Source organism: Dermacentor andersoni, chromosome 3 (assembly GCF_023375885.2).
Source record: "Dermacentor andersoni chromosome 3, qqDerAnde1_hic_scaffold, whole genome shotgun sequence".
Classification (NCBI taxonomy): Eukaryota; Metazoa; Arthropoda; class Arachnida; order Ixodida; family Ixodidae; genus Dermacentor; species Dermacentor andersoni.
The window spans coordinates 63869285-63895478 of NC_092816.1; the positions used below are offsets into that span (position 1 = coordinate 63869285).

Below are 26194 nucleotides of genomic sequence, written 5' to 3' on the forward strand. Positions count from 1 at the left end.
ACCTGTGCTGACAGCCTGTATTCCAACCGGTTGCAGATTCGCTACCACATTCGACAACATTGCCACTCCGACTTCATTAAATGCCTTGATGGTGTCTCTGCCGCACAAAGATGGTCCGGAGCTGTCGACCACTATGACAGTACCAGGAATATATTTCCCGTCGCACGTAGCGGTCATGCTAAGCTGGCCGACAACTGGAAGTTCTCCCAAGAGACAAGAGAGCTTGAGCTGTGAACTCTCCAACGGAGGCCAGAGCTGCTTGTACTTGCGGAACACCGTTATGGGAATGACGCTTACAGGTGACCCCGTGTCCACCAACATAGTGAGCGGAGCGTTATTCCAACTGATGTCCTTGTAAATAGGCCTAACCTTGCGGATACTGGCTGCGTGATGGAGAACCGCTGTAATCGTGTGCTAGGCGTCGTTGTCGTCCGAGCTTGTGTCCTCTCCGGCTGCCATGGCGTACGAACCCTGGCGCCGTTGTCTTGCTGGATAAGATCCCTGCCGAAGGTCACTATTTGTGCTAGACAGGCACATCCGACGTAGATGTCCTCGTTTTCCACACCGGAAAATGTTGCGAACGCATGAAGAAAGCATAACTTGCAGCGATCTCGTTGACCTCCGGAGCATAGTGATCTTCCAGATACCCGACGACTTCCTCATAGCTCAGTTCATTCACCTTTTTTGGTTGACACCGGCCCTGCACCACACGCACAGCACTGTCCGTGAGCGAAGCGATGAGCAGCGCTCACTTCTTCGTTGGGTCCACGATGCTATGAGCCTCAAAGTACGCCTCCAGGCGAACGCGATACGTAGGCCACGTACCTTCTGCATCGGCAAATTCCGGTGGCCGTCCAGCACTCATGCTGACGCGGGTCTTCTCACCTAGCGACGCTAGGCCTCGTCGCCACTGATATGTCGCACTAGGCTTAAAAACACTGACATCAGTCAGACATAACGCCGCAAGCACCACAGCTTTATTGCAGCCTGCGTCCGTGTGTTCCGCTGCTCACGTGTCATGATGACCATGGCAGTGCCGATGAAGGCACGATGAAAATGACGATGAAGTTGGCGATACATCAGATACGCGCGACACGCTCCTCACGTACCGTGATATCACGCAGCACTATCGCCTCTCTCGTCTCACCTTCCCCCCTCCGCACCAATCCCTTTCCCAGCCCCACCAACACTTATGGCGCCACCTTCAGGCCCATACCTATCTTACTCCTGCACGTCTTGCCCTCTTCCACCCTGGGACGCACTCGCCGGCTTGCTGCTTATGTGACGGCTCCCGCGCCGATTATGCTCACGTCCTATTCTCCTGCCCGGCACACTTGCCCCCTGCCTCTTGGCACCTAAGCAATCCGCAGCAGTGGGAGGCTGCTTTGTCCAACACCGAGCCGGATATCCAACTCCGGCTGGTGAACTGGGCGGAGGACGTCGCGACTAGGCATGGCCTGGACGCCACAACCGGCAGCCCGAAGGCCGCCCACAACGCTGCTTTTTAATTTGTTTTTACTTTTGGCCTTCTCATCAATAAAAGTTTTTCACCACCATCACCGCTGGTACGCTCGGATCAGACGACGAGGGGGCGATGTCGGGGCATCACAACCATTGTGCGGCGCGCTGGTGTTCTAATAATGGGAGGAATACTTCTGCGGGGTTCTTCCGATTTCCCAAAGACGACAGGTAAGCGATATTCGTGTTCCGCAAGCGTAGTCGTGGAGACTATAAACAAGCGCGGGTCAGTTTCCCTTTGTACCTCTGCTTGATGAAAGCTTTATTCCTGCTTAACCTTGTAACAATAATAGCGCGAACACGGACGAAAAAGGCACATATACACGCACACACAGCCGTAATTAAAACTTCCAGCAATTTATTCCTGAGATCCTGTTTGCTACTTTATACACAACTGACATCAATGTAATCCGAGCAAATTAGTGTGCAAAATTGAAAAAAAAAATACACAATTAAAAACAAAAATTGACAACCTATCAGTTTTAAGTGATCGTGTTGGCACACTGATAAAATCTAATTCTTTTGCTAAGTCGCCCTCTTAACTAAATCAGGGGCAGTAGGGGTCGCAAATCAGTTCTGCGGAAACCCGCAAGGTGGAGAATACATGAAAGGGGGAGAAAATGACCAACCTTTCCCCTACCAAAAAACGGGGGTAAGCGAAGCTTGGCCTGCGTGCACCTTATATATCCACAGTAAGGTAACGGTGCCGGATTGGTTCGGCTTCCTGCTCCCTCAGCTCGGGGATCTTCTCGTTGCTGTTGGATTGCCTGGGCTCGGGCGGCTTGGATCGGCGCACCGATGGCGAGCCCTTTCACGGGCGAGTTCTCGCCGCCGCTCGTCGAACAATGTCCGTTCCTCGGGGGAACGCACAACACGTGGTTGGCCCATCCGTTTTCCGAGACTGAACCATAACTGAACTGAACGGAAACGAAGCCGGCGGCAGCGCGCGCGCAACCTTTTCCTGCCCTTTCCCTCCCCGTCTGAAGCAAAACGGCTCTGACTTTTCGCGCGTGTGGCGTGAGCGCGCGCCTATATGCAGCTGGAATCCTTGCTGATGATTCGCGCGCCGGCGCAGCTGTCATCTCATCAATCTGCCCTTTCCCGCAGCTAGTCTGCTCTGGGAGCAACTGAGTTTTGGCATGACAATATCGCCACCGAAACATCCACCTGAATTGTAGCACAAAGCTACAAAGGAAACCCATGCAGAGTTCTCAGAAAGAAAACTTTGCGGTTGAAGAAAAAATTACAGGGTCTCTTAAGACCTCTCTAAAGAGGTGAATGGCAAAAGCCTACTCTTCCTGCTGTTATTATTCGCCTCTTTCTATTTGCTTCTTCTCTTTCTCTTCTTTCTTTTAGTCATTACTGCTCACTACTATCACATTTTCAGTCATTTTACAATCGTGGTCATATTACAAGCCGTCATTTGACATATTGGTCATTTCATAGTCATTAGTAGTCATTACTAGTCATTATTAACCTCTACTAATCTCTATTTTAACATTATCATTCACTAACTGTTAGTATCAATAATTTTTCATTCTTTAATCTATCTTCACATGTTGTGAGGACGCTTCGGCAGACACTCCGGCAGTCAGGTCTGCTGACACAAATTTCACCATGAGCCTAGAAAGGCTTTCACCTAAATATTTGTCCTAGTCCAGGACTCGAACCCGGGACCAATGCCTTTCCGGTGTGGTCGCTCTACCATCTGAGCCAACCAGGAGGCTAGCCAACTGAATTTCTTAAACTTCGAGGTTTTTTTTTTCTGAGAAACCCGTATGGGTTTCCTTTGTAGTTTCATGCTACAATTCGGGTGGATGCTGATTTGTCACTTTCAGGAGTAGGGGTTTGTTGGTGCGTGGCTCATAAAGCCAACAAATGTGATCATTACAAAGCGACATGTAGGCAAAGATCCAGAAAGCGCATAATATCATTCTGTGATAGCTCATATGTCACATCCAATGGTTTGAGACACTCAAATTTTTGGCAAGTCAGCGTGAACCTCAGCCTCTAATTGATCAGAGGAGCAATTAACAGACAAAATATCATCAACGTATCTAAAAGCCTTTACTTCCTTTGTTCCTAGTAATCTTACGGACAGCGTTGCATCTGGTGGGCTAAAAACAGGTCACTAAGCAGGGGAGCAATACAAAAATCGATAAGGATCATTAAGCCGGGTCACTAAGCGTCCTGGCATGACTTCAAACACACTCCAAAATAATGGCTGCGAAAAGAACCACAAGAACAAGTTTGTAGATTGTGCTGAGTGTGTTGTTTATTGCATACCCTGTCATGGTGGTTGCAGTTATGTTGGGCAAACCAGCCATCACCTGAACGATTATTTGCAAGAGCACTCTTACAATGTAAAGAACTTTGCTGGTAGTTTTCTTGCAATGCATTGTAAAACATGTGGCTGTCATCCATTGTTTGACACTTGCAGTATTGTTGGCTGAAGCAAGGATCAGTTTACAAGGGAGATTATTGAAGAAGAGATTGAAAAGCTGGGTAAAATGTGTGCAAGCATGCTATCTATTGCACTAACAGTCAGCAACAGAATTAAAACTTTATGGGTGTGCCACATGGATTACTTGGAACTGATAGGTTGCCAAGCTGTTGTGTATATTTTCCAGTTTTGCATATTGATTTGCTCAGATTACGTTGAGGTTGGTTGTGTATAAAGTAGCAATACAATATCGCAAGCATTGTTGGAAAAGTGCCTGTGTGTGTGTGTGTGTGACTTTTTCATCCCTGTTCAGTTTGCACTTTTTAACATTCTTATGGATTAACAACGTGGCCAAACTGCCACTTTGGTTGACATTAATGTTTATTGTTGTCCAAGATTTCGTTCATGTTAAAAAGACACTAACCATAGGCTTTCAAATAGACTTTGGCGAATTTTTACTGGTCTAATCGAGGCCTCCAACCCCTCCACTCTATTTACACTGAACAAGCTGCAGACCCTGGCACCTGGGTGAAATGTCTTATATTTTTTTATATCTCATTCTAGATATGCTGCGTGGCAGGATTATTCAAACAGGATGGACCTGGCGGAGCTTCCGAAAGAGCAAGTGCACCGAAGCCAATACCTCTGCTCAGACCATTTCACAGATGGTGATTATGCTGATCCACTCAAAAGGAAACTCTTGTGGTCAGCATTGCCATCTGTGAGGGTCAGGAGTTGGTTCCTGACAGCCACAGGCAAGTTCAGTGCAATGCTTTAGCACTGGCTGCTGAGAGCCTTCGTTAAGTAACATGGTCGATTCTACCAAAAGAAAAAAATGCCTCAGTGATTGCACAGGAGACTGCTGTCAATGAGGCAGTCTGCAGGTACAACACTGGAACTATATTCATGCCCACAGAGTTCTGCACCTCACTTGGTACAAAACCCAGGCACCATGCTCTTTGTAGAGCAGCAGCAAAGAATAAGGGGTGGGGGGCGGGGGAAGAGCAAAGGCACGCCAGACAAGAGGCCACCTGTCAAAGAAGCCCCACATCACAAAACACACCAGGGACTACAAATTTGATGCCTTATAGAGAACTGAAGAGAAGGTGAAACTTTGAGAGCCATTTTCTCAAAATTGCTTTTTTGCCTTTCTGCACTGTTTTCGGAGCTGATTTCTTTGTTACCGTTTAGTCTATTTTGACTCTGTTTTTTCTTTTGTCAGTCTCGCTATTCTACCTTGACTTTTTATAAATTTATGATATGGCTATTCGTTCACCCCAAAAGTATGCTTGATGCGAAGGTAACATAAAAAATGACACACCCCAAAACTCGTGTTGCGAAAAGAGGAAGGAAGACTGTCATGACCTTTAGCATGCATCCTGTTTTTTAAGCTTCCCAGGCCTTCCAGAAAGCTCAAGGGAGAAAAATTCTGCTCAATAAAATGTTCTCAAGGTGTCAATCTGAAACTTTTATGGAAACATCAGGGAGACATTCTAAATATTTTTGCTAATTTTCATCAAAGTTCATAAGAAATAAGGAAGTTGATTTTCAAAGCCACGTCCCCCTTAAGACCAAGCTTAATATCTGTTCATTTACATTTATTTTGATGCATGCAGGTATGTGTTTTGCACGTGTGGGCACATTTGTTCTTTTACAGTTCTTTTTTTAATTTCTTGCCTTTTTGCTTAGTGCTTATCCAACTGTCTCTAGGTGAAGCAAATTATGATTAAATATTGATTGCTTTTTTTTTTGTAGATGAAATAGCAAAGGAAAGCCGCCTGGCACAAGGTCCAGACATTGGGGAGCCTGTTGATCTGCAAATGGCAGAAAAGTACTCAGTGTCACCAGAGGGTGAGTAGATGAACTGTCGCATCTCACTACGATGATATCTAATGGAATTAAGACACATATATGAGTCAGCCATTACAGGTGCATGCCGTGAAGCAATGCAATTGAGGATCATTTCACTAGTCTCTGTTTATCCTGAACAAATGCTGTCCTTATCAAGCATCCTTTCTTAAAAATTTAAGATGATGATTTTTATGCGAAACTGAATCAGAACACCCTTAGTCAGTAGATTGAGGAGGGGTCCACATCCGCCAGCATTAGAAAACGAAGAACGTGAAGTAGCGTGGTCAGTGGCATGCGCATGAGCACGCTAAAGCCGGCAGAATACTTTCGGCTACCAAACGGGTCAACGTCTTTTACTGGTGTGTCGTCTTTACAAAGACATAATGTTTTGTTATCCTCTAGCAGGCATTTAAGGGAGCTTCCAGCCTGGACCACTCACTCTGTCTCAAGGTCAGCATTAATTTCTGCCCACTGCTGGCTCAAGTAATCAAGAGGAAGCTTTAGCTTGGGTGCTCCTATCTAGATACATGTGAAAGGAGAATTCGTTTTTCTCGGCAACCACTCCACCACATTTGGCGAGGTTTCTTGCATTTAAAAGAAAAACTTGAAATCTAGTGACTGTTGGTCTCGACTGTTTTATTTAGGTCGTCAATTTTTTATAAAAATTTATTTTAAATTTTCAGAAAATGAAACTATCAAGTGTACTACTCTGTAACTCAGCAGTGAAAAATGATATCACAATTTTGTTAATTGCATCTCATAGTACATCTAAAGCAGACAAAATAGTTATGGTACACATGAATAAAAAAAAATAATATGGAAATACAGCATTTGCAGAACCCTTGTACACAGCGTAACAAATTCATGTAAGATATAAATTCACATATCGAATTTGTCTGCTTTGGATGATATAATGGATACCGTATACAGAACCGCTATATCTGTTCTTGATGCAGAGCTATTAATTTGTAAACTTCATGCATCTATTTTTTTCAAGCTTTCGAATTTTTGATAATCTGTTTTAACCGAATTCAGGCTCTAAATCAAAATTCCGCTTCCAACAGTCACTAGAATTTAACTTGCTCTCTCAAATGCAACAAATTTAATTAAAATCGGTCCTATGGTTATCTCAGAAAAAAATTTTTCCGTTTTACGTGTATTTGAATCGGCCGCGTTGGAGTTAGGCCCAAGCTTAAGCTTCCTCTTAAAAAAATAATATGGAATGGTTGTTCAGTACAATCAATGTCAAAGCAGAAAATAGCCAAAACTCTCATTGCTCGCTCATTCAGTCATGGTGTAGACATATGAAGTCGCAACTTGCTTTCCCTTGCATTTGACAGCAAAAAAATGAAGGTGTTTGCAAAGTTCAGATTGCAAATGCAACACCCTACTAAATGAAAATTGGTGCTATGTTTTACATCAATCTAATAAGTAGCTTAACATTGTTATTTGGTGAGATACAGCCTGGCAGGAAGAGTTCTTCATGAGGTCTGGTAATAAGCACTTTTTGAGTAAAACCATGCCCTTCACTGACCAGTAAATAAATTGTTCTCCCGGCTTCGGTTCTGATTGTGGTTCATTTTGTTAAAGAAAAAAAACCTCACTAAACTGCCCAAAATCTATCATGAATGTGTCTATGTCATTGCAAATTAGTCCACTGGAGTCCTACATATTTATCTTATGTTGAAATTATTTTTCATTATCAGCGCAATATCTCCATGAGGCTATAAACTAATTAGCATTTGCCAACAGCCTTTCATGATCCATGACTGAAGGGGATATACTAAAGAGACATACTATTGTAATTTCTCTCATTTTTCAACTCGTGCTGTTGCAGAGCCTACTGTACCACAGAGCCCCATATCGTCCCAATAGCAGCCATCTCCTCTGCATAAAAGTTGGCACGTTTTTCTTCTCCATACTGTTTATTCAAATAAGTAAACAAAATATCGAAGAAATAAGGTGGGCGTTTCACACAGAACCGTTACTGACAGTACAAATTGTTCAGTGCATAGCAAGATTATACAATCAGCTGCAGCCACAATGAAGAAATGCAGTCATTAAGTCGTTTACATTTATCTTCCTCTGTAGGTACCACAGAAGAGTCAGTTCTGGAAGCAGTGGCTATGGAGCACCAACTGTCGCTAGAACCGGGGCCGTCAGGGCTACAGAAAGGTAAGCACGGGTTTTGCTCATAACTTTGTTGCCAGAAATAAAAATGTATTTGAATAGCAAAATTCAAAAGCGAAGGTCCAAAAGTTGACTTTATGATAGGGTGTTTTAAGATATCTTATCCAAATGAAAAAGCAGGTTTAGGCAAAACTTTTTACAAAGTGAGACGATTCTTTTACATCTAAATTTTATGATATTACGACATATGGACTAAGCCCTATGTCCTTGTGATGCAGGTTCTTTTCTTTAATTGTTGCAGATGGTTCCCTGAGGCGAAGCCTCGGAGAACCCGATTGAGGACAAAGCCGTTTCTTCCAAAACGCACATAAAACATTCTCAACGCGAAATAACATACACTCAGAGCTATGAAATTACTGACAGCACTTGAGTGCAGACTATGAGTGCGAGTGCAACGGTTCAACGTGGAAGGGCAGAGATGAGGCGGCGAAAGAAGTGACGCTGGTCTCACCACCATGCCAATGTATCTCACCGATGAGCCAACGACCAGAGCACAGCTCCGGCTTGGAAAGGAGACGCAGATGGATTGGTGGCATGGACAGATGGAGGCGGTGCCTCGGCCAGGCAGCTGGGTGCAAACTCGGGCCCGTAGCCCGAGTGCTCGCGCTTTGCCTGTGGGTGCAGAAGTTTGCCAGCCTCGGGTAGAGTAGTTCGCCGGCTGTGCTCGGGAATTGTAGTGACACCTGGGAACAGGATGGCAGGAGGCCCCAGTCGGGCGAAGTCCTGGTGGCTTGGGTCCGGAACCCAATGGCCCGTCTTCAGCATCTGGTGCGGTGGCCAATCTTCACCCTTGGGCTGCTTCCTCAAACTACCCCTCTTCTGCCAGTGCGCCTCGTTTTTCTGCCACTATGGCCAATTTGTCTTTTCCTGATTAGCCCCTGGGAACTCCATGCACCTTCCCGATTGGGTCATTTTCTTTTTTGTTTTATCTTTTTGAGCCGTACGTTCGCGTGCTTGATGCTCCTAGACGTCATCATCTTCCATTCAGCACTGAATTTGCCTCCGCATAAGCAATTTGTTGTCCTCTTCTTTCTCTTCTTCCACCATGGCACTGTTTTCCGCACTTCAAACATTAAAGCCTTGTAACTTTATTGCACCTGTCTCATGTTCCTTTTCGCCTCAAAATGCTCACCATGTGGCTGTGATTATACTGTCTCTTGGGTGTGCTATGTTACCCGGTAGCAACTTGTTGGGTGAGTTGGTGCAACTGCGTGAACGAACAACCACAGAAAGAGTGCATAAAGGACAGGCGGTGTGTGTTCACAAGCGTCTTGCCAAGCTTGTTTGAAGAAGCAACGTAACCTTAGTGTTCATGTCTCTCATGGCACACATGGCTGCTCTACAAGGATTTGCGTGTACATTTACCCAATGGTTCACTGCATTAATTGAGATGCATATTTCACACAGCGCTGACAAGTCATTGTGGGTTAAGGGCACATAAAGAACACGCATACGCTATTGTGAATGACATCGTGATGTCGTTTTTCTATTCCGTGCAAAGTGGGTAGGGACAGAAATGGAAAAAAGAAAAAATGCAGAGCTGCATTGGTAGCTGGTTGTACTGTAGTGTTTCTTTGCAACTTGTTAAAGGTATCTTTTTACAAGGGGTTAACTGATGGATGCACATGTGTGTTTGCAAGCATGACACTCATACGCCGTTGCCGAAAACAGAAGGTGTTTGGTCTCAATGTACGTATGTGGAAAGATGAAACCCAGATGTACAAGAAAGCACTGATGAGATAGCAAGCAAAAAAAAAAAGCCCCCCTGGCATGGTTCTTAATTATACTGTACGACAAGTTCGTGCTGTATATATACGCATCCTCATTTTGACTATTCGATTCGATAATTGCTATTCATATTTGAAAAAGTTTATATTCACCTACCTCTTATATTACACTTAAACATAATGCACTAAAATTATTGAGTACCTCATAAAAAGTTTTTTTTTACAGTGAAGCTGCGTATGCCTAGGCGAAACACTCGTGGTCTGACCACAGAAACCCTACTGCAGGGGTATGAGCCATTGTTTAGGCGGGTATGAGCTATCGCATTTGTCTTATATGATGGACAGACAAATTTCTCGTTGGGTGTTGCCTTAAATGCATTTAAAACATACACATTTATCTACTTATTGTATTATTGCAGGGAAGGGAGACAGAGGGGAACAGGGCTAAGAAAATATCATGATGACATAATTATCTTGCAGTAAAGGTGTGGCGCGCCATTGGCTATGCCGATAGTGACGTCATTTCTCTCTTGCAGCAGAAACACAAATGCATAACATAATTCATAAATTTATCAAATTTGTAAGTGTTCTTTCTATGACCCTCCCCTCTACAAAGCTTGAGGGTACAATAAATAAAAAAAAAATAAAGAAGACATTGATGAACCTGCTGGATTAACACAATAACGGCTCATTGCACCCCTCCATGATGGTGATTATGTGAAGCAAAATGTGTGGCATCTCAAATAAACAATGTGATAAACCAAAGCCAGACGTGTGGGTAACCTCATTACAAAGACGTAACCAATAATTGAGAAAGAGTTTAATAAACTGTCGGAATTAACCCAGCGATAAACACCAGGGCCGCACATTTCAGCTCCGCTGGTTTACCATCTGTATGGGGTGCATGGGCAGTAGCATCTTTTTTTAACTGCTGGGGTCGTTTCTAATTCTTTTGGTTTGCATTTGTCATCCTGCTGTTTATCATCATCAGCACATCACTTCGTAATTTTGTGCTGTGATTAGTAGCTATAACACACTAACCGCCAAGTACAAATTTGTGTCTCGACACACACCACCGCTAGCAACAAAGAAATAAATGCGATGCTGCTAAATGTTGCCCAAAATATGCACTACCAGGGTTTTTCTTTCCTTTTTTTTCCAAATTGCTGAAAAAATTCGAGCTGTCACGTGACTATGGGATTTTTCATAGGCATTTCAAGACTGAACATTAAGAAACTGAACATTTCGAAACTGATCATTTCGAGTTGAGCATTTTGGGGAAGCTTTTACTGGGAGCACCAGCAGAGATGGTGGCTGTGTGGACCATAGAGTTACTATACTTATATTAAGAGGAAGCTTTAGGTCGGGGGCTCCTATCTAAGTACATGGAAAAGAAGAAGTAGTTTTTCTTGGCAACCACTGCACCGAATTCGATGAGGTTTATTTTGGTGAGGTGTATTTCTGCATTTTACATGTATTTGAACAGGTGGCATCAGAGCTGGGCCCAAGCTAAAGCTTCCTCTTAACTCAGTGATGTAGACAACTCATCCAGCTTTCCCCAGTGCGCAAGTGCACGATTGTACAGTAATCTGCTACCAAGCAATACTAGCGCTGCTTCATTGAAACGCGGTGGCGGTACCTGATGCACACGGTGCCGATTGTCCCAAGCAATTTGTGTACAGTGCGTCACCTACTAAGTGCACACCATCACTGTGCTGGGACACTTGCTGGGGCAGTATTATCGGGTGATCATGTTCAGAGAAAGCTTTCGTAAGATTTCGCGTGACTCGGCACAGGACAACGTTTATGTTGCTGTGCCAAGCTTGCTATCTACACACAGTGCCAAGAGCACTGTTGCCACCCAGAGCAAGGTCCCGCGAAAGTCTAAGTATCTCCGGAAAACTGCCCAGTCGCTTATTATATTGTTTGCTGAAGCCACTACCACACCTTCGTTCATTTCCAATGCTTGTCTATATGGGCATCGCCGCACTCACGCAGAAGTGGCTGGAATCATTGGTTGACCGGTCTCTCTACTTTCCGACAAAGGTGGAGGATCTTTTACAGCACAGCGTGGTGTTGCCCACACTGCATGTTGAGGCGGCGCAGTCAACTTTTAAAAATCTATGTGTACTAGCAAGGTTTTACTACCCTGTTACACCCCTCGTGTTATCACCTGTGGTCATTGCATTTGGCCTGTTAGGCAACATTTCAAAAATCACCATTTGGACTATTTTCCTGGCTCGTCTACACAAGCACCGCATTCTTATTTTCATTTCTCCTCAGACACCAGCCATGACGTTCAGATGGAGCGACGCGAGGAAATGGCAAAAACCATTAGAACAGGACATAATGCATGCTGTGCGGCCCAGTGGTGCGAAAACACGGGCAGGAACAGCAATCTCAAGTTCTTCCGTTTCCCACAGGATGACAGGTACGCAGCATTCATAGACTAGTTCTTTTCAGCTAACAGACCGGGGGCTGTCTGCTGTCTTTTTTTCTTGTAAACAAACACTCCAACACAATGCCTGTTAACTGCAGTTCATCGACCTTCTTGATGGTTAATGAATGTCAAATATTAATTTGCACTGGCAGCTAGTCAGCCTTTCTCTTGGATGTAAGGCTCATTACTCTAGGTATATGTGCTGACCTCAGATAAATTAGGAACCCAGCAAAAGGTGGTGCACATGCTCAAACTGGTCAGAGAATTACAAGACATACGTAATTGTACTGGTGTGGTACATTGTCGCCTGCTAATGATGATTGCACACTGCTGGGATGTCTGTCTGTTCAGTGCCGTTCTGATTAATTGGCATGGTGTTGTTCTCCCACAAAGCGGTGGGAATACAAGCTCTTTAAGAAAGGCTAGCTGATAGCCAGCTTGCTCATTTTATTCTAAAATAAACTGATAATGCATATTGGTACTGTTGGCACATTGAATGCATTTTGCTCATGCACACTGGTCAATTTTTCAAAAGCTCTCACCCTACTCTGGCCCTTTCCTATCTCTTCCTCTTGCACTTATGCTGTAGAGATGTGAAAAAAAAATTACACTATTTTAATATTAAAAGAGCACGATTTTTCTTTCCTTTCATATACAGTTGCAATCAATCACTAGCTTTCTGGCAATTTTTGACTGCATATGAAGCATAATAAAGCCATTTTATTTTCTGCTTACTGCTTTGCATGAACTTTTGTTATTTGGTGTACATAGACCATGGCATCTTGTTTCACTCTTAGGGGCCAATTTACGTCTCTCCTCACACCACAGGGGCGACAAGTGGCGACTGTTTGCAGACAGAGAAGACCTGGCATCCCTGACACCAGAGGAGATGTGCAGAGGGTACCGTCTCTGCTCCGAGCACTTTACGGACCGCGACTATATGGATCCGTACAAAACAAGGCTGCTTTTTTCTGCGGTGCCATCTGTGAAGTTCGTGGAGTCTTGTCAGAAGGTTTTGTTTCTGCGTGCTAAAGGTAAGGTCTACCAGCTGTGCCTATAGTCTTACAAACACATAATACATGAGCTGCGAGTGCCACTGTAATCCATTGTATTAGATGTAGATATGTTAATTTTTGTTTTGTTTTAGAGCCCATATGCAGTATCTTAAAATGAACTCAAAGCGCAACATCCCATGCAGAATGCTGCGCAATACAGCCGAACCTCAAATGGCACTTGAAATTCGGTTCAGCATGCTTTACTCCAGCGGGTATTACTGCAATAACAAAACAGGAAATGCAGCATCTGACACGGTATCAGTTATAGTGAGGAAATTTTTATTTTGCACTTGGCGGAAAATATGTGCTGTGGTAGCATAAACATTGAATTTCTGGCTAGAGCAACTTGAAATGGCATATTATGGACGCACATACATGTTTGGGCCATTGGCTTGGCCTGGCTTTCCTGCAGCTGGCAAGGCAGCATACCGATAACAGCGTGTTCATTTGGGCTGGTTGGTTCATCCTGTAAGCTGCTGCTGTTTACAATGTACTGATCCACTATGATCACACCAATCTCACAGTTCCATATTAACAGTGGTGAAGAGTATATTAGTAAGGCAACCTTCAAATCTGTCAATGGGCCACCAAATTGGCAGACCTTTTCTTGCCCATTGGAAGCATCAAGTTTTTTTTTTTTTGTTGTCGCATGTGACTTCTTTATGGTGAGTTTTCGACTGTACCTTTATTGCATAACACTTTATTTATGCCATCTGCTCCTAAGCATGACATTCAATTAGCTTTGTTTTCAAGTGATCCCTGGAGTAGAAGCTTCTGTTGCACCTAGCCAGGATAAGCCAGCTGGAGAAAGAGTTGTTGCAATAGATAGTAAGCATCATGGCTGTGTTTCTTCTCTTTAGCTGCACCAATATTATTAAATTAAATTAAATTACAGTGGCATTATTGTCGTCATTCAAGTGCCTAGATCATCATCAGCAGTTATCCAGACAAGCGAAGGAATTTTCATTAAACAGGCTCCTGTAAAACCTACATGAACAAATATTTCACATTCGTATGCTTTCTGAAAGCGAGACTGATACGGATAAAAAGTGCACCTATGATGTCGACCTCACTGCCCCTGCCTTTTGTCATGTTGTCATTCTCAAAAGTAGCATGGTTCCATGAGCCATTGCCTTGTGGCTGGCCCTCTTTCAATTGTTTACTCACTTCTTTCAGCAGTAAGTAGTTTAGAGTCTTAATGTTGGTATCACAGCGAACACCTGCTGCCAAGAACTTGCTGTACCACAGAAGGGATGCATAAAGGAATGATGGTGCAGATTTGAGCGCACCATCAGCATCAAGACATTGTTCTACCGAAGGAAAGAAGATAAAGAAGGCAATCCACAAGGCATCTCCTCACGGGGTCATGCCAGTGGTGTCGGTGCCAGCATGATGAAATTCAGGGCAGCGATATTGATGTCGTATAAGCACTTTTTTCTGTGTCGGTTTTTCTTTCCAAGTGTCTTCAAATGTGAAACATTTTTCCATGTAGCTATTAAAGGAACTTGTTTAATGAAAATAATGTTCCTCAGTCAGATAATTTAAAGGAAGGACTTAAAACTGCTTATTTGCTTTAGACACTTAAGATCAAGTTAATTAAGCTCAAGTTAACAATATAAGTTATGTTATTCAATATGAAATGGTGTTGGGTTAGTTGACTTCCACACATAGACATATTGCTTGCAAAATCAACACCACACTGAGAAGAAGACTTTACAAGAGCTCTGTGGTGTTCGTTTTCTCTTCGTGGTGTCAATTTTATGAACATGTTTATTAATAGTTAATGTAATTATGTTAATTACATACACAACTGCACAAACTGATGCTTACCTAGAGGTTGCCAATCTGGACACTTGAATGACAATAACGTCACCATGATCTTTATTCCTCCTACTTAAAAAAATTTGGTCTAGCAATAGAAAGAATGCTCGTCATAATAGTTTAATAATGCATATACTAACAGCTTGATGCCCTTATGCATCCAGATTGGGACGTGTGCACTGCACACTTTTCATTTGCCAGGTTCCTTTTGGTGGTGGTGTGCACATTAGGTGTTCATAACATTTGCAGTTACGTGTTCCTCTACTTGCAGAATTTGTATCTATCATGCAATAGTTGGGCATCACATTTTGTTGAACTATCCGTGTAAGCCATCTGCTTTAGGATCAGCTCCGTGTGGCGCGTGCTAGCAAGTTAACTAACTTATTGTTATTAACTATCTTATTTGTTAGCTGATTGATTTGTAGGGAATGAGTTCTTTGTGCCAGCGCTACATGTGCGCATGCCCGAGCAAATGGTGAGCAAAGAATCTGCCACCATGTACAATGTTACCATCATCATCATCATCATCACCATCATCATCAGCCTGGTTACGCCCTCTGCAGGGCAAAGGCCTCTCCCATACTTCTCCAACTACCCCGGTCATGTACTAATTGTGGCCATGTTGTCCCTGCAAACTTCTTGATCTCATCCGCCCACTTAACTTTCTGCCGCTCCCTGCTACGCTTCCCTTCCCTTGGAATCCAGTCCGTAACCCTTAATGACCATCGGTTATCTTCCCTCCTCATTACATGTCCGGCCCATGCCCATTTCTTTTTCTTGATTTCAACTAAGATGTCATTTACCCGTGTTTGTTCCCTCACCCAATCTGCTCTTTTCTTATCCCTTAACTTTACACCTATCATTTTTCTTTCCATAGCTCGTTGCGTCGTCCTCAATTTAAGTAGAACCCTTTTCGTAAGCCTCCAGGTTTCTGCCCCGCACGTGAGTACTGGTAAGACACAGCTGTTATAAACTTTTCTCTTGAGGGATAATGGCAACCTGCTGCTCATGATCTGAGAATGCCTGCCAAACGCACCCCAGCCTATTCTTATTCTTCTGATTATTTCATTCTCATGATCCGGATCCGCAGTCACTACCTGTCCTAAGTAGATGTATTCCCTTACCACTTCCAGTGCCTCACTACCTATTGTAAACTGCTGTTCCCTTCCGAGACTGTTAAACATTACTTTAGTTTTCTGCAGATTAATTTTTAGACCCACCCTTCGGCTTTGCCTCTCCAGGTCAGTGAGCATGCATTGCAGTTGGTCCCCTGAGTTACTAAGCAAGGCAATATCATCAGCGAATCACAAGTTACTAAGGTATTCTCCATTAACTCTTATCCCCAATTCTTCCCAATCCAGGTCTCTGAATACCTCCTGTAAACACGCTGTGAATAGCATCGGAGAGATCGTATCTCCCTGCCTGACGCCTTTCTTTATTGGGATTTTGTTGCTTTCTTTATGGAAGACTACGGTGGCTGTGGAGCCGCTATAGATATCTTTCAGTATTTTTACATACGGCTCGTCTACACCCTGATTCCGCAATGCCTCCATGACTGCTGAGGTTTCGACTGAATCAAACGCTTTCTCGTAATCAACAAAAGCTATATATAAAGGTTGGTTATATTCTGCACATTTCTCTATCACCTGATTGATCGTGTGAATATGGTCTATTGTTGAGTAGCCTTTACGGAATCCTGCCTGGTCCTTTGTTTGACGGAAGTCTAAGGTGTTCCTGATTCTATTTGCAATTACCTTAGTAAATACTTTGTAAGCAACGGACAGTAAACTGATCGGTCTATAATTTTTCAAGTCTTTGGTGTCCCCTTTCTTATGGATTAGGATTATGTTAGCGTTTTTCCAAGATTCCGGTACGCTCGAAGTCATGAGGCATTGCGTATACAGGGTGGCCAGTTTCTCTAGAACAATCTGCCCACCATCCTTCAACAAATCTGCTGTTACCTGATCCTCCCCAGCTGCCTTCCCCCTTTGCATAGCTTCCAAGGCTTTCTTTACTTCTTCCGGTGTTACCTGTGGGATTTCGAATTCCTCTAGACTATTCTCTCTTTCATTATCGTCGTGGGTGCCACTGGTACTGTATAAATCTCTATAGAACTCCTCAGCCACTTGAACTATCTCATCCATATTAGTAATGATATTGCCGGCTTTGTCTCTTAACGCATACATCTGATTGTTGCCAATTCCTAGTTTCTTCTTCACTGCTTTTAGGCTTCCTCCGTTCCTGAGAGCATGTTCAATTCTATCCATATTATACTTCCTTATGTCAGCTGTCTTACGCTTGTTGATTAACTTCGAAAGTTCTGCCAGTTCTATTCTAGCTGTAGGGTTAGAGGCTTTCATACATTGGCGTTTCTTGATCAGATCTTTCGTCTCCTGCGATAGCTTACTGGTATCCTGTCTGACGGAGTTACCACCGACTTCTATTGCACACTCCTTAATGATGCCCACAAGATTGTCGTTCTTTGCTTCAACACTAAGGTCCTCTTCCTGAGTTAAAGCCGAATACCTGTTCTGTAGCTTGATCTGGAATTCCTCTATTTTCCCTCTTACCGCTAACCCATTGATCGACTTCTTATGTACCAGTTGCTTCCGTTCCCTCCTCAAGTCTAGGCTAATTCGAGTTCTTACGATCATATGGTCACTGCAGCGCACCTTGCTGAGCACGTCCACATCTTGTATGATGCCAGGGTTAGCGCAGAGTATGAGGTCTATTTCATTTCTAGTCTCGCCGTTCGGGCTCCTCCACGTCCACTTTCGGCTATCTCGCTTGTGGAAGAAGGTATTCATTATCCGCATATTATTCTGTTCCGCAAACTCTACTAATAACTCTCCCCTGCTATTCCTAGTGCCTATGCCATATTCCCCCACTGCCTTGTCTCCAGCCTGTTTCTTGCCTACCTTGCCATTGAAGTCGCCCATCAGTATACTGTATTTTGTTTTGACTTTACCCATCGCCGATTCCACGTCTTCATAGAAGCTTTCGACTTCTTGGTCATCATGACTGGATGTAGGGGCGTAGACCTATACAACCTTCATTTTTTACCTCTTACTAAGTTTCACAACAAGACCTGCCACCCTCTCGTTAATGCTATAGAATTCCTGTATGTTACCAGCTATGTTCTTATTAATCAGGAATCCGACTCCTAGTTCTCGTCTCTCCGCTAAGCCCCGGTAGCCCAGGACGTGCCCGCTTTTTAGCACTGTATATGCTTCTTTTGGCCTCCTAACTTCACTGAGCCCTATTATATCCCATTTACTGCCCTCTAATTCCTCCAATAGCACTGCTAGACTCGCCTGACTAGATAACGTTCTAGCGTTAAACGTTGCCAGGCTCATATTCCAATGGCGGCGTGTCCGGAGCCAGGGATTCCTAGCACCCTCTGCAGCGTCGCAGGTCTGACCGCCGCCGTGGTCAGTTGCTTCGCAGCTGCTGGGGACTGAGGGCTGGGGTTTGATTGTTGTGGTCATATAGGAGGTTGTGGCCAAGTACTGCACCAGGGTGACCAATCCTGCTCTGGTGAGGGAGTGTGTTACCGGTTCTGGTCACCGGGATCAGGCCACACTCCAGGCCTGTTTATGCAATTTTATCGACACGCGGATTTTTTTTTTTTTTAATCCGGTGGAAAATTGCGCGGCACCGGGATTCGAACGACGGACCTCTTGCACGTGAGGCTGGTGTTCTACCTCTACGCCACCGCTGCACCGCTTGTACAGTGGTATCACCTTGGAAATTTTCATCCATTCTGGAAACACACCCTTGACGAATATAGTATTGACGATATGCGCGAGAACTAGTGACACGATGTCAGTTACAAGTTTAACGACATGCGCCAAAACATTGTCAATTCCAGAGGCTGTGTTTCGCAAATTAGAAATAACTGAAGCCACCTCAAACGCATCTGTAGGGTAAAGGTAAAAAGAAGCATTTGTATGTGGAATGTATGTTGCATCAAAATCATTACCAGTTGAGTTAATGTGGGACGAAAAATAGGCACTGAGAGCATTACAGATACTTTCTGGTGTAGTGTACACAACGTCATTGTATATTATTTTTTCTGGGGGATATGGTTTTACGTCTCGCCCTAGAAACTGGTTGAGAAGGCACCAGTTTTTTTTCGAATCCTTCCCATTCTGTTCAATGCGATTGCTAAAATAAGCTTTCTTTGCTCCATAAACTGTTCTATTAAGAGTTTGCGAATACGTAGAGTATCTTTCCGTCAAGGAAGTGTTATAAGGTTGCCTTTTTAATTTCCTATACATATTATATTTCGTTTTAATAGAATGCAAGAGCGTGCCCGTTACCCATGAATCTCGCAGGATTGCATGTCTATTGCACACACAGTAAGTGGTGGAGGCGGTGGCGATCGCCTCAGTAAGCATGTCTACAAACATGTCGTAGCTATTGTTAGAACATTTCGAAAAGTATACACGTGACCAATCAATTGCACCTACATTATTTGCAAACATGTCAGCGTTAAATAATGTCCAGGTAAAACACTTCTTGCTTGAGTTCAGGCAGTTTGACATTACAAAAAGTAATATTAACATCTGAAACTTGTGCATATTTGCAAACAGGAGTGTTAGATAACACGTGGTCTATAAGTGTACTACTGTGTTCTGTTACATGCGTTGGTTTGTCTACAAGCAATGAGTAACCATAACTAGTAAAACAGGACACATATTCATAACAAGAAGAAGAATCAATGTCACTTACATCAATATTAACATCACCCATTATTACCACACGAGCATTAGAACTCAAGAACGCATTAGATATACAGTCAAGGTCATCGCAAAAGCCGTGATAAGATGCAGACGGCGACCTATATATAACGCCCACAATAAGGTTCTGTGACGACTGCAAATGACTTTTATCCACCTCAATCCATACTGATTCATAATGAGGTGTTTTAAATTCAGTATCATATTGTCTCCTGTACGTAATGCTATCGTCTATGTACAGGGCAGCACCACCATGGGCAATGCCAGATTGATTGTAGGTTGCGCGGCAGTTCGCTTCTAGCTTGTAACCAGGTTTATTGTGAAGTTCGACTTCATTTTCCATCAACCATGTCTCTGATATGCCACTAAAGGAGAACTTCTTGCTAAATAGGCTAATAAAATTTCGGATTTGGCCCTGGTTTTTCCGTAAACTGCGCGCATTGAAGTGTGCACTGTCAGGGTTGGGGGCTCAATCCCATCGCTCGTAACCCGTTGTCAAGATTGGAGTCCGGCATGAATTCGAAGGTAGCTGGCCTATGCCGTCGTCCAACTTATCCACGCTGAGGACGTTGATAAAGGGAAGGACTGCTTCTCATCGAGAACGAGGAAGAAGGGTTTATTTACTGTATTTACATGCAGTTCATCAGTCTAGCATGACTGCGAGAGAAAGTACGTCAGTCTAACACGACTGCTTGAGAGATTGTCTCAGTCTAACATGACCGCTTAAGAAAGTGTGACGAGCATCCGCACAACAGCGGCTTATAAGCACTCGGTCCCCCCTTGATTCCAAGGGGACGGAAAACGTTTGTCCATTCATTGTAAACAGGCCGCCTCCCCCCGGGACGGGTTACACACACACACGCGCACACACACACACACACACACACACACAGGTGCAATGGTCTGGAGCTGACGTCAGAGGGGCTTCGTAGAACTCGGAGCCGTCCCGGGTAGTGCGCCCGGGTAGCACATTGCCTTGCGTCTTGGTCGGCGCGTAGGAAGGAGCCTTTGTCGACGTTCCCGCGGCAACTCCCCCACTCATAGCAGAACAGGGCGGCGTTGTCGTGTTGCGCACCAAGCCTGCTTCGTCAAACTCCTTCAGTCACAACGGCGACGAGGCTAGAGCGTAACGGTGGCGGTTTCAGCACAAAGCCTGCTTCGTCGAACGCATCATAGCTGAAGCGACGGACAGTGGAGGATGCGCGTATTGTTCCCGACACAAAGTCGACTTAGTCACGCCGTGGCTAGAGGTTGGCAGCGGAATTCCAAGATGAGGTTGCCACCGCTGGCGTAAATGGCTGGCAAACTTGCACTGCAGCTGGCCGTTCTTAACCCTTTCGCTGTCGGACGTTTCTGGCCGTGACGCACCCCCAGTGTCGGCTTGGTTTCAGGGAACGAGCATAACAGGGAATGAACATAGCAATTTATTTTTGATTATGATTGGTATACAAATAACATAGTCAATGCAATATGCACATTTCAGTGTTCTACAGCTGTTGTTAGTAAACATCATCATCATCATCAGCCTGACTATAAAATCCGTTCAACATCCGAATCTGACGATGCGGAACCCTCTTCCTCTCATGCGACTTTGTCCGAGTCCGAATCCGAGCTCGGCTCGTATTCTGAATCGGAATTCAGCCACCGCTCCCATGAGCAGACGAAGGTCCCGCGCGCCGAGCCATCCGAAAGTAACCGCGCGCAGGGAGGATGCGCTTTCAGTCGCCCGCGCAACGGAGAGAAATGTGACGTTGCGTGATCAAGAAGACAGAGGCAGATGGAAAAAGGCTAAACAAAGTTCGAAGGGCTTTACGTTTACTGCTGCAAGTCGGAAGCGAGGGTGCGGCGAGAGAGCAAAAGCAGCAATCGAGTCACCCTTCTTGGAGAGGCAACGGCACGTGCGCCTGAACTTGACGCGCCGTAGCACGCACACCAACAGAAGAAAAATAAAAACCTTCAAACCAGCGGAGATTACAGAACAACCCTTGAACCCATAACCACACGCGCGCGACGCATGATCCAGCGAACGCGGAGCCACCGCGCCACCGCGCCACTGAGCAAGGAGAAAGTGGGGAGTGGCAGTCGCACCGTACTCTTCTATACATGGAGTAACACAGGTCGGAGCGAATATACGAACTTGTAGAAAGAGTCAGCAGATGGCATGGCCAATCCAGGAGCGCCTGCTTTGCGCTCAGGCGCGAAATTTTGAACACACGATAGAGAACGTACCGGTACGTCAGTGACACCGTGGGGGGGAAGCGCGATGACGTACCGGTACGTCGGTGACAGCGAAAGGGTTAACAGCGCTCAGCAGCATGTTTTCAGAAACTGTCTTTTGATTGAAATCGTCTACTGACATGTACGCCATGATGTCTGTGATTTGCTGGCTAGCTGATACGACTAAGATCCTTGTAGTGAATGTAGTGATGCAAGTCATTAATTAATTATTGAGTTGAGATGGAGTGTTAAGTGAAGAAATACCCTAGAACACGAGTGTAAATGACTTCAGAGCCAAGAAATTTCTGAAGTCTGTTTTCTTCTCTCTCTCTCTCTTTAAAGCTATTCCGGGCAGCACATTGACACTTGTGTGCAGAGCTCAGAATGTATAGGCAGAAACAAACTTTGGTCCAAACTTATTCATTTGGTATAAGATTGAGATACCACGACTAACATTTTACTGTGACATTGTTGTTACTTTAGTTGTGGTGCCGCCATCATTGTTATAGACTGTGTATCCACAACAGCACTGTCACTGTGGTTTGAGAGTAATAGTACTACTGTTAAATATTGTGCAGCTGAGTTTGTGGTGACAGAAGTTAGAGAACAACACCCTTTCTTTCATTTTACAGGTGACCTGCACTTAATTTTAAAAGATGTTGTCTCTTGAGCCGGCTAGCTCTTTCTCGACAAAGAAGTCCGGCACCTGAAACTGACTATGAAACCACCATTCCCGAGCCACTAGAGGTTTCGCTAAATGCTGAGGACTTCTTTCTCTTGGGAGAAACTTGCGGGTCAGAAGTGGACAAGGAAGTGACAGTGGCAGCCCATGTATGGCTGAAGGCATGGACTGTTTTTTGGATGATGAGGACACTGTTGCTACCAGGACCATCGTGAATGATGCCACCTTTCCTGCTTTAAACACTTGGGTGGACGCTAGCTGAACAGGTCAAGTGTACAGCTCAGGATGACAAGGAGGTTATTTGGCAAAAATAAGAGTGGTGAATGCAGCGGTCATGCAGGATGTATACTTGCGTGATCTTTTTGCCTACACTATACATTGCCATGCTCCTTTATTTGTGAAGCTTGTCTGAATCAAATTGCATTGTTGTCTGCACACCGACAGGTAAAAGCAGTTTAGGTGTTTTGGATTCAGTGATACTGTGTATAATGTATGCCTTCTGAACTGGGAACATACTTGGCCTTACATGTTTCATTTTACACATTCCAAGTAAGGACATGATTGTATTGTGCTTAGTGTTACACTGATGAACGTAAGGGACAAAACGCGGACGTATGCAGTGCACTATATTGCGCACTGAGTGCATTATAATCATGAACGTCCACCAACTAGCCCCGTTCATTGCTTTACCAAGTAAGGAACAATGCCATTCACTTTACAACATCATAAGGAAGATTAGCTTGAGACAGAATAGATTCTTGTTCAATGTTCTAGTCACATTATAGTTGCGCAAAATGCTTGTCCATTGTGCAGTATCTTAGTGCGACAGTAAGTTAACTTCCTTGCATTGTCATAGTGCTATAACTCATCATGTGTTATGTTGCACAAGTGAATTCAGGCTCTGTGATGGCCTGCAAGATGTAGACGACTGTCTCACTGCTGTCTGGTTGTCTTAAAGACCCTAACGAGGACATTATCTTACGTGCGAGACTTGCAAAACGAAAGTTAGGCACAGCAGAACAACATTCCTTTCCAGGCAGATGATGAGAAGTTGATGAAGGCTAGTTCCTTTTCTACATGAAAACATACCGTCATCATTCGAACCAATACGTCCGACCAGGGTCAAATGCAAAAACACCTGTGTACCATGCATTGGGTGCACGGTCCAGAACCCCAGGCGGTCAAAATTAATCTGGAGTCTCTCACTATGGCGTGCCTCATAATGAAATCATGGTTTTGGTACGTAAAACCCCAGAATTTAATTTAATTTTAAGCTGATACAACTTCAACATTCTTTCTACTTCGATAAATAATTAACTTTTGCTAGTTGCTTGTGCTATCGGTGTTGAATGAATTGCAAACAGCAGAGCTTGTGCCCGCAGCATAACTGAAAACACAGTGCGCACTCTGAGCCAGTCATCACCAGAGACAGCGGCGCACATCAGGTTTGCCCGCAGGATGCTCATCCTACTGCGATATTTTTTAAAAATCTGCTTTCATTAATTTTCATTTTCTCACTTTAAAATCAAAGCAGAAGCAAAGTTATTGCAGTAGAGCAAGCATCCTCACACCCTGTAGGCCAACCAGGTGTGCAAGGCTGTCACTTGTGATGACTGGCTGACGGCGCACACTGTGCTTCGTTTTGCTGTGAGCACATGCTCTGCATTTCATTTGATGCCGGCAATACTACACTTGTACTTACTACAGCAATTGGGCAACTGCATACCTTGTTTTGCACACATGAGAGAGTGGCCAGTTCTGCTTTGTATAAGTGGGCTTGTTAACTTTGCATTGTTATTTTCTTGTAAAATCTTAAGTCGTCTGTAATTCTTCGGACTTCCTCGTATTTTAGCTTTTATTGTGTGCTTGTCTTAAGTATTTTCATGTGGGCAACTTTGCAAGAGGCTTGAATAGAAGCATTCATTCACTTCGAAAATTCTTACCAGAAATCAAAAGCTGCCAATGAACTGCCATACATTGCTTAGAGCAAGGGGTAGAATTCCTGCATGACAAATTCCTGACACCTATCTTTTTCCTTTATATTTTTAGTGGGATTGTCCTAAGCTTTCCTATGTGAAAATATTTTAATTTGAGCTAGCCTAACTCTTGAGCAGATTATCTGGCCAAAATGTCCCGTTTATTTGGAATAGCCAGTGGTTTGTTTTTAGAAGCCACTTGTTGGCCATGGTTTATATGGGCATGCTAATTTATGAGTATGTCTCTACAATATTGGACACTCTTTGTTTTAGGGACTCCAAACAGAAGAATGTGACACTGAAGCAACCACCTTTTCATCATTTTTATGTCACATGACTCGGGACGGGGTGGCAACCGAAGTTGCTCACAAAGCAGCTGACTCGGCACTCACGGAAACTCCAAGTAGTCCAAGAGAAGTACCCAAGAAGTGGCACATATCTTACATTGTTTACTGAAATCAAAAGATGCACAACAGATGTTACTTCATATGTACAAATGTAAATTATATCGACAATGTACAGCTGAAGTTTCGGTAAGCTGCCTTTTAAGACTGATGCCATTCATATTGAATCAAGCTACGCCAGATGTACAGCTTGCCAAAAATATAAAAAGTACTAAAACAGCAGACAATCTGTTATTCCGTGCAATGTTTCGGGCTCTGCGTTTTATGTGGAAGCCTGTATAGGTGGAATCAGAACTGTCATGCATTACAACTGCTACAGCTGCTGTGTGAGCTTTGTGCTGTTATCTCATTACAGAATTGCACTAAAATGGAGTCTTCCATTTTCTCCAATTCACATGCAATGAAGACACTTTTTGAGTCTAACATACTAAAATTGAATGTGTAAGAACTGCCTTACCTGAACATAGTGCTGTTAGAGCAGTACAATATATGCAGTGTTATGTCAATGTTTTATAGTACATTGCAATGCCACTGCCTTATGCAGTCTAGTCATGGTACTGCAGAAAGCAATCTTGTGTGTAAAGATTTAAATGAATGCATGAACTCAGACCTGTGTAGAACACAAGCAGTGACACGGAACTTTTTTTCTTGAAATTCAAGAAAAATAACATTCTAACTTTGTTTACATTTGAAGTGTTTACGGGAAGGAGATACTTCCTGGTTAATGGTGGAAGCAGTCCTCGCTTTCTCTTTGAAAATACAAGCAGTAGGTGTTTGCACTAACACAAGGGCAAATAAATTTATTGGTCACAGTTTATCATAAGGAATGTCATGGTTCGCAACTCATAAGTGGCAATTCATATTGTAAAACCAGGTGGAATGAAAGCATCAAAATTCAAAGAAAATATCCCCAATGTATGGAACAGCCCTGCATTTTTGAAGATCTTGAAGTATTTGCCATACCATTTTCATGCTAGTACAAGCAATAAAGAGCCAAAAGATTATGCTTGCTTCAAATTTTTACATTGTGCTAGGGCAGTTGTAATAATCAGCGAGCTTAGTTTCTAAAGAACAGCACCCTAGAATGAGAGGAATTGTTTGACAGTTCCTGTCATTCTAAATATGCAC

General features: G+C 43.8%; 1 protein-coding gene across 11 annotated transcripts in view; it reads left to right on the forward strand.

Annotated features, from left to right (window-relative positions):
* The window catches only part of LOC126546723 (uncharacterized), a 33779-nt gene extending 7709 nt beyond the window's left edge, over positions 1 to 26070 (forward strand). Inside the window, exons 1-9 of one of the 11 annotated variants that reach the window (XM_072287182.1) lie at positions 1576 to 1689; positions 4526 to 4716; positions 5717 to 5812; positions 7904 to 7987; positions 12013 to 12160; positions 12998 to 13203; positions 13978 to 14052; positions 22637 to 22897; positions 24936 to 26070. In XM_072287182.1, coding sequence (XP_072143283.1) covers positions 1595 to 1689; positions 4526 to 4716; positions 5717 to 5812; positions 7904 to 7987; positions 12013 to 12160; positions 12998 to 13203; positions 13978 to 14052; positions 22637 to 22674 — 933 coding nt within the window. In that variant the 5' untranslated portion in view covers positions 1576 to 1594 and the 3' untranslated portion in view covers positions 22675 to 22897; positions 24936 to 26070. Of the gene's footprint in view, positions 1 to 1575; positions 1690 to 4525; positions 4717 to 5716; positions 5813 to 7903; positions 7988 to 12012; positions 12161 to 12997; positions 13204 to 13977; positions 14059 to 19345; positions 20221 to 22636; positions 22953 to 24935 lie in introns of those variants that run through there. The other 10 variants (XM_072287177.1, XM_072287176.1, XM_055062639.2 and 7 more) reach the window with 10 other exon arrangements.
* The last annotated feature ends 124 nt before the right edge of the window (positions 26071 to 26194 follow it).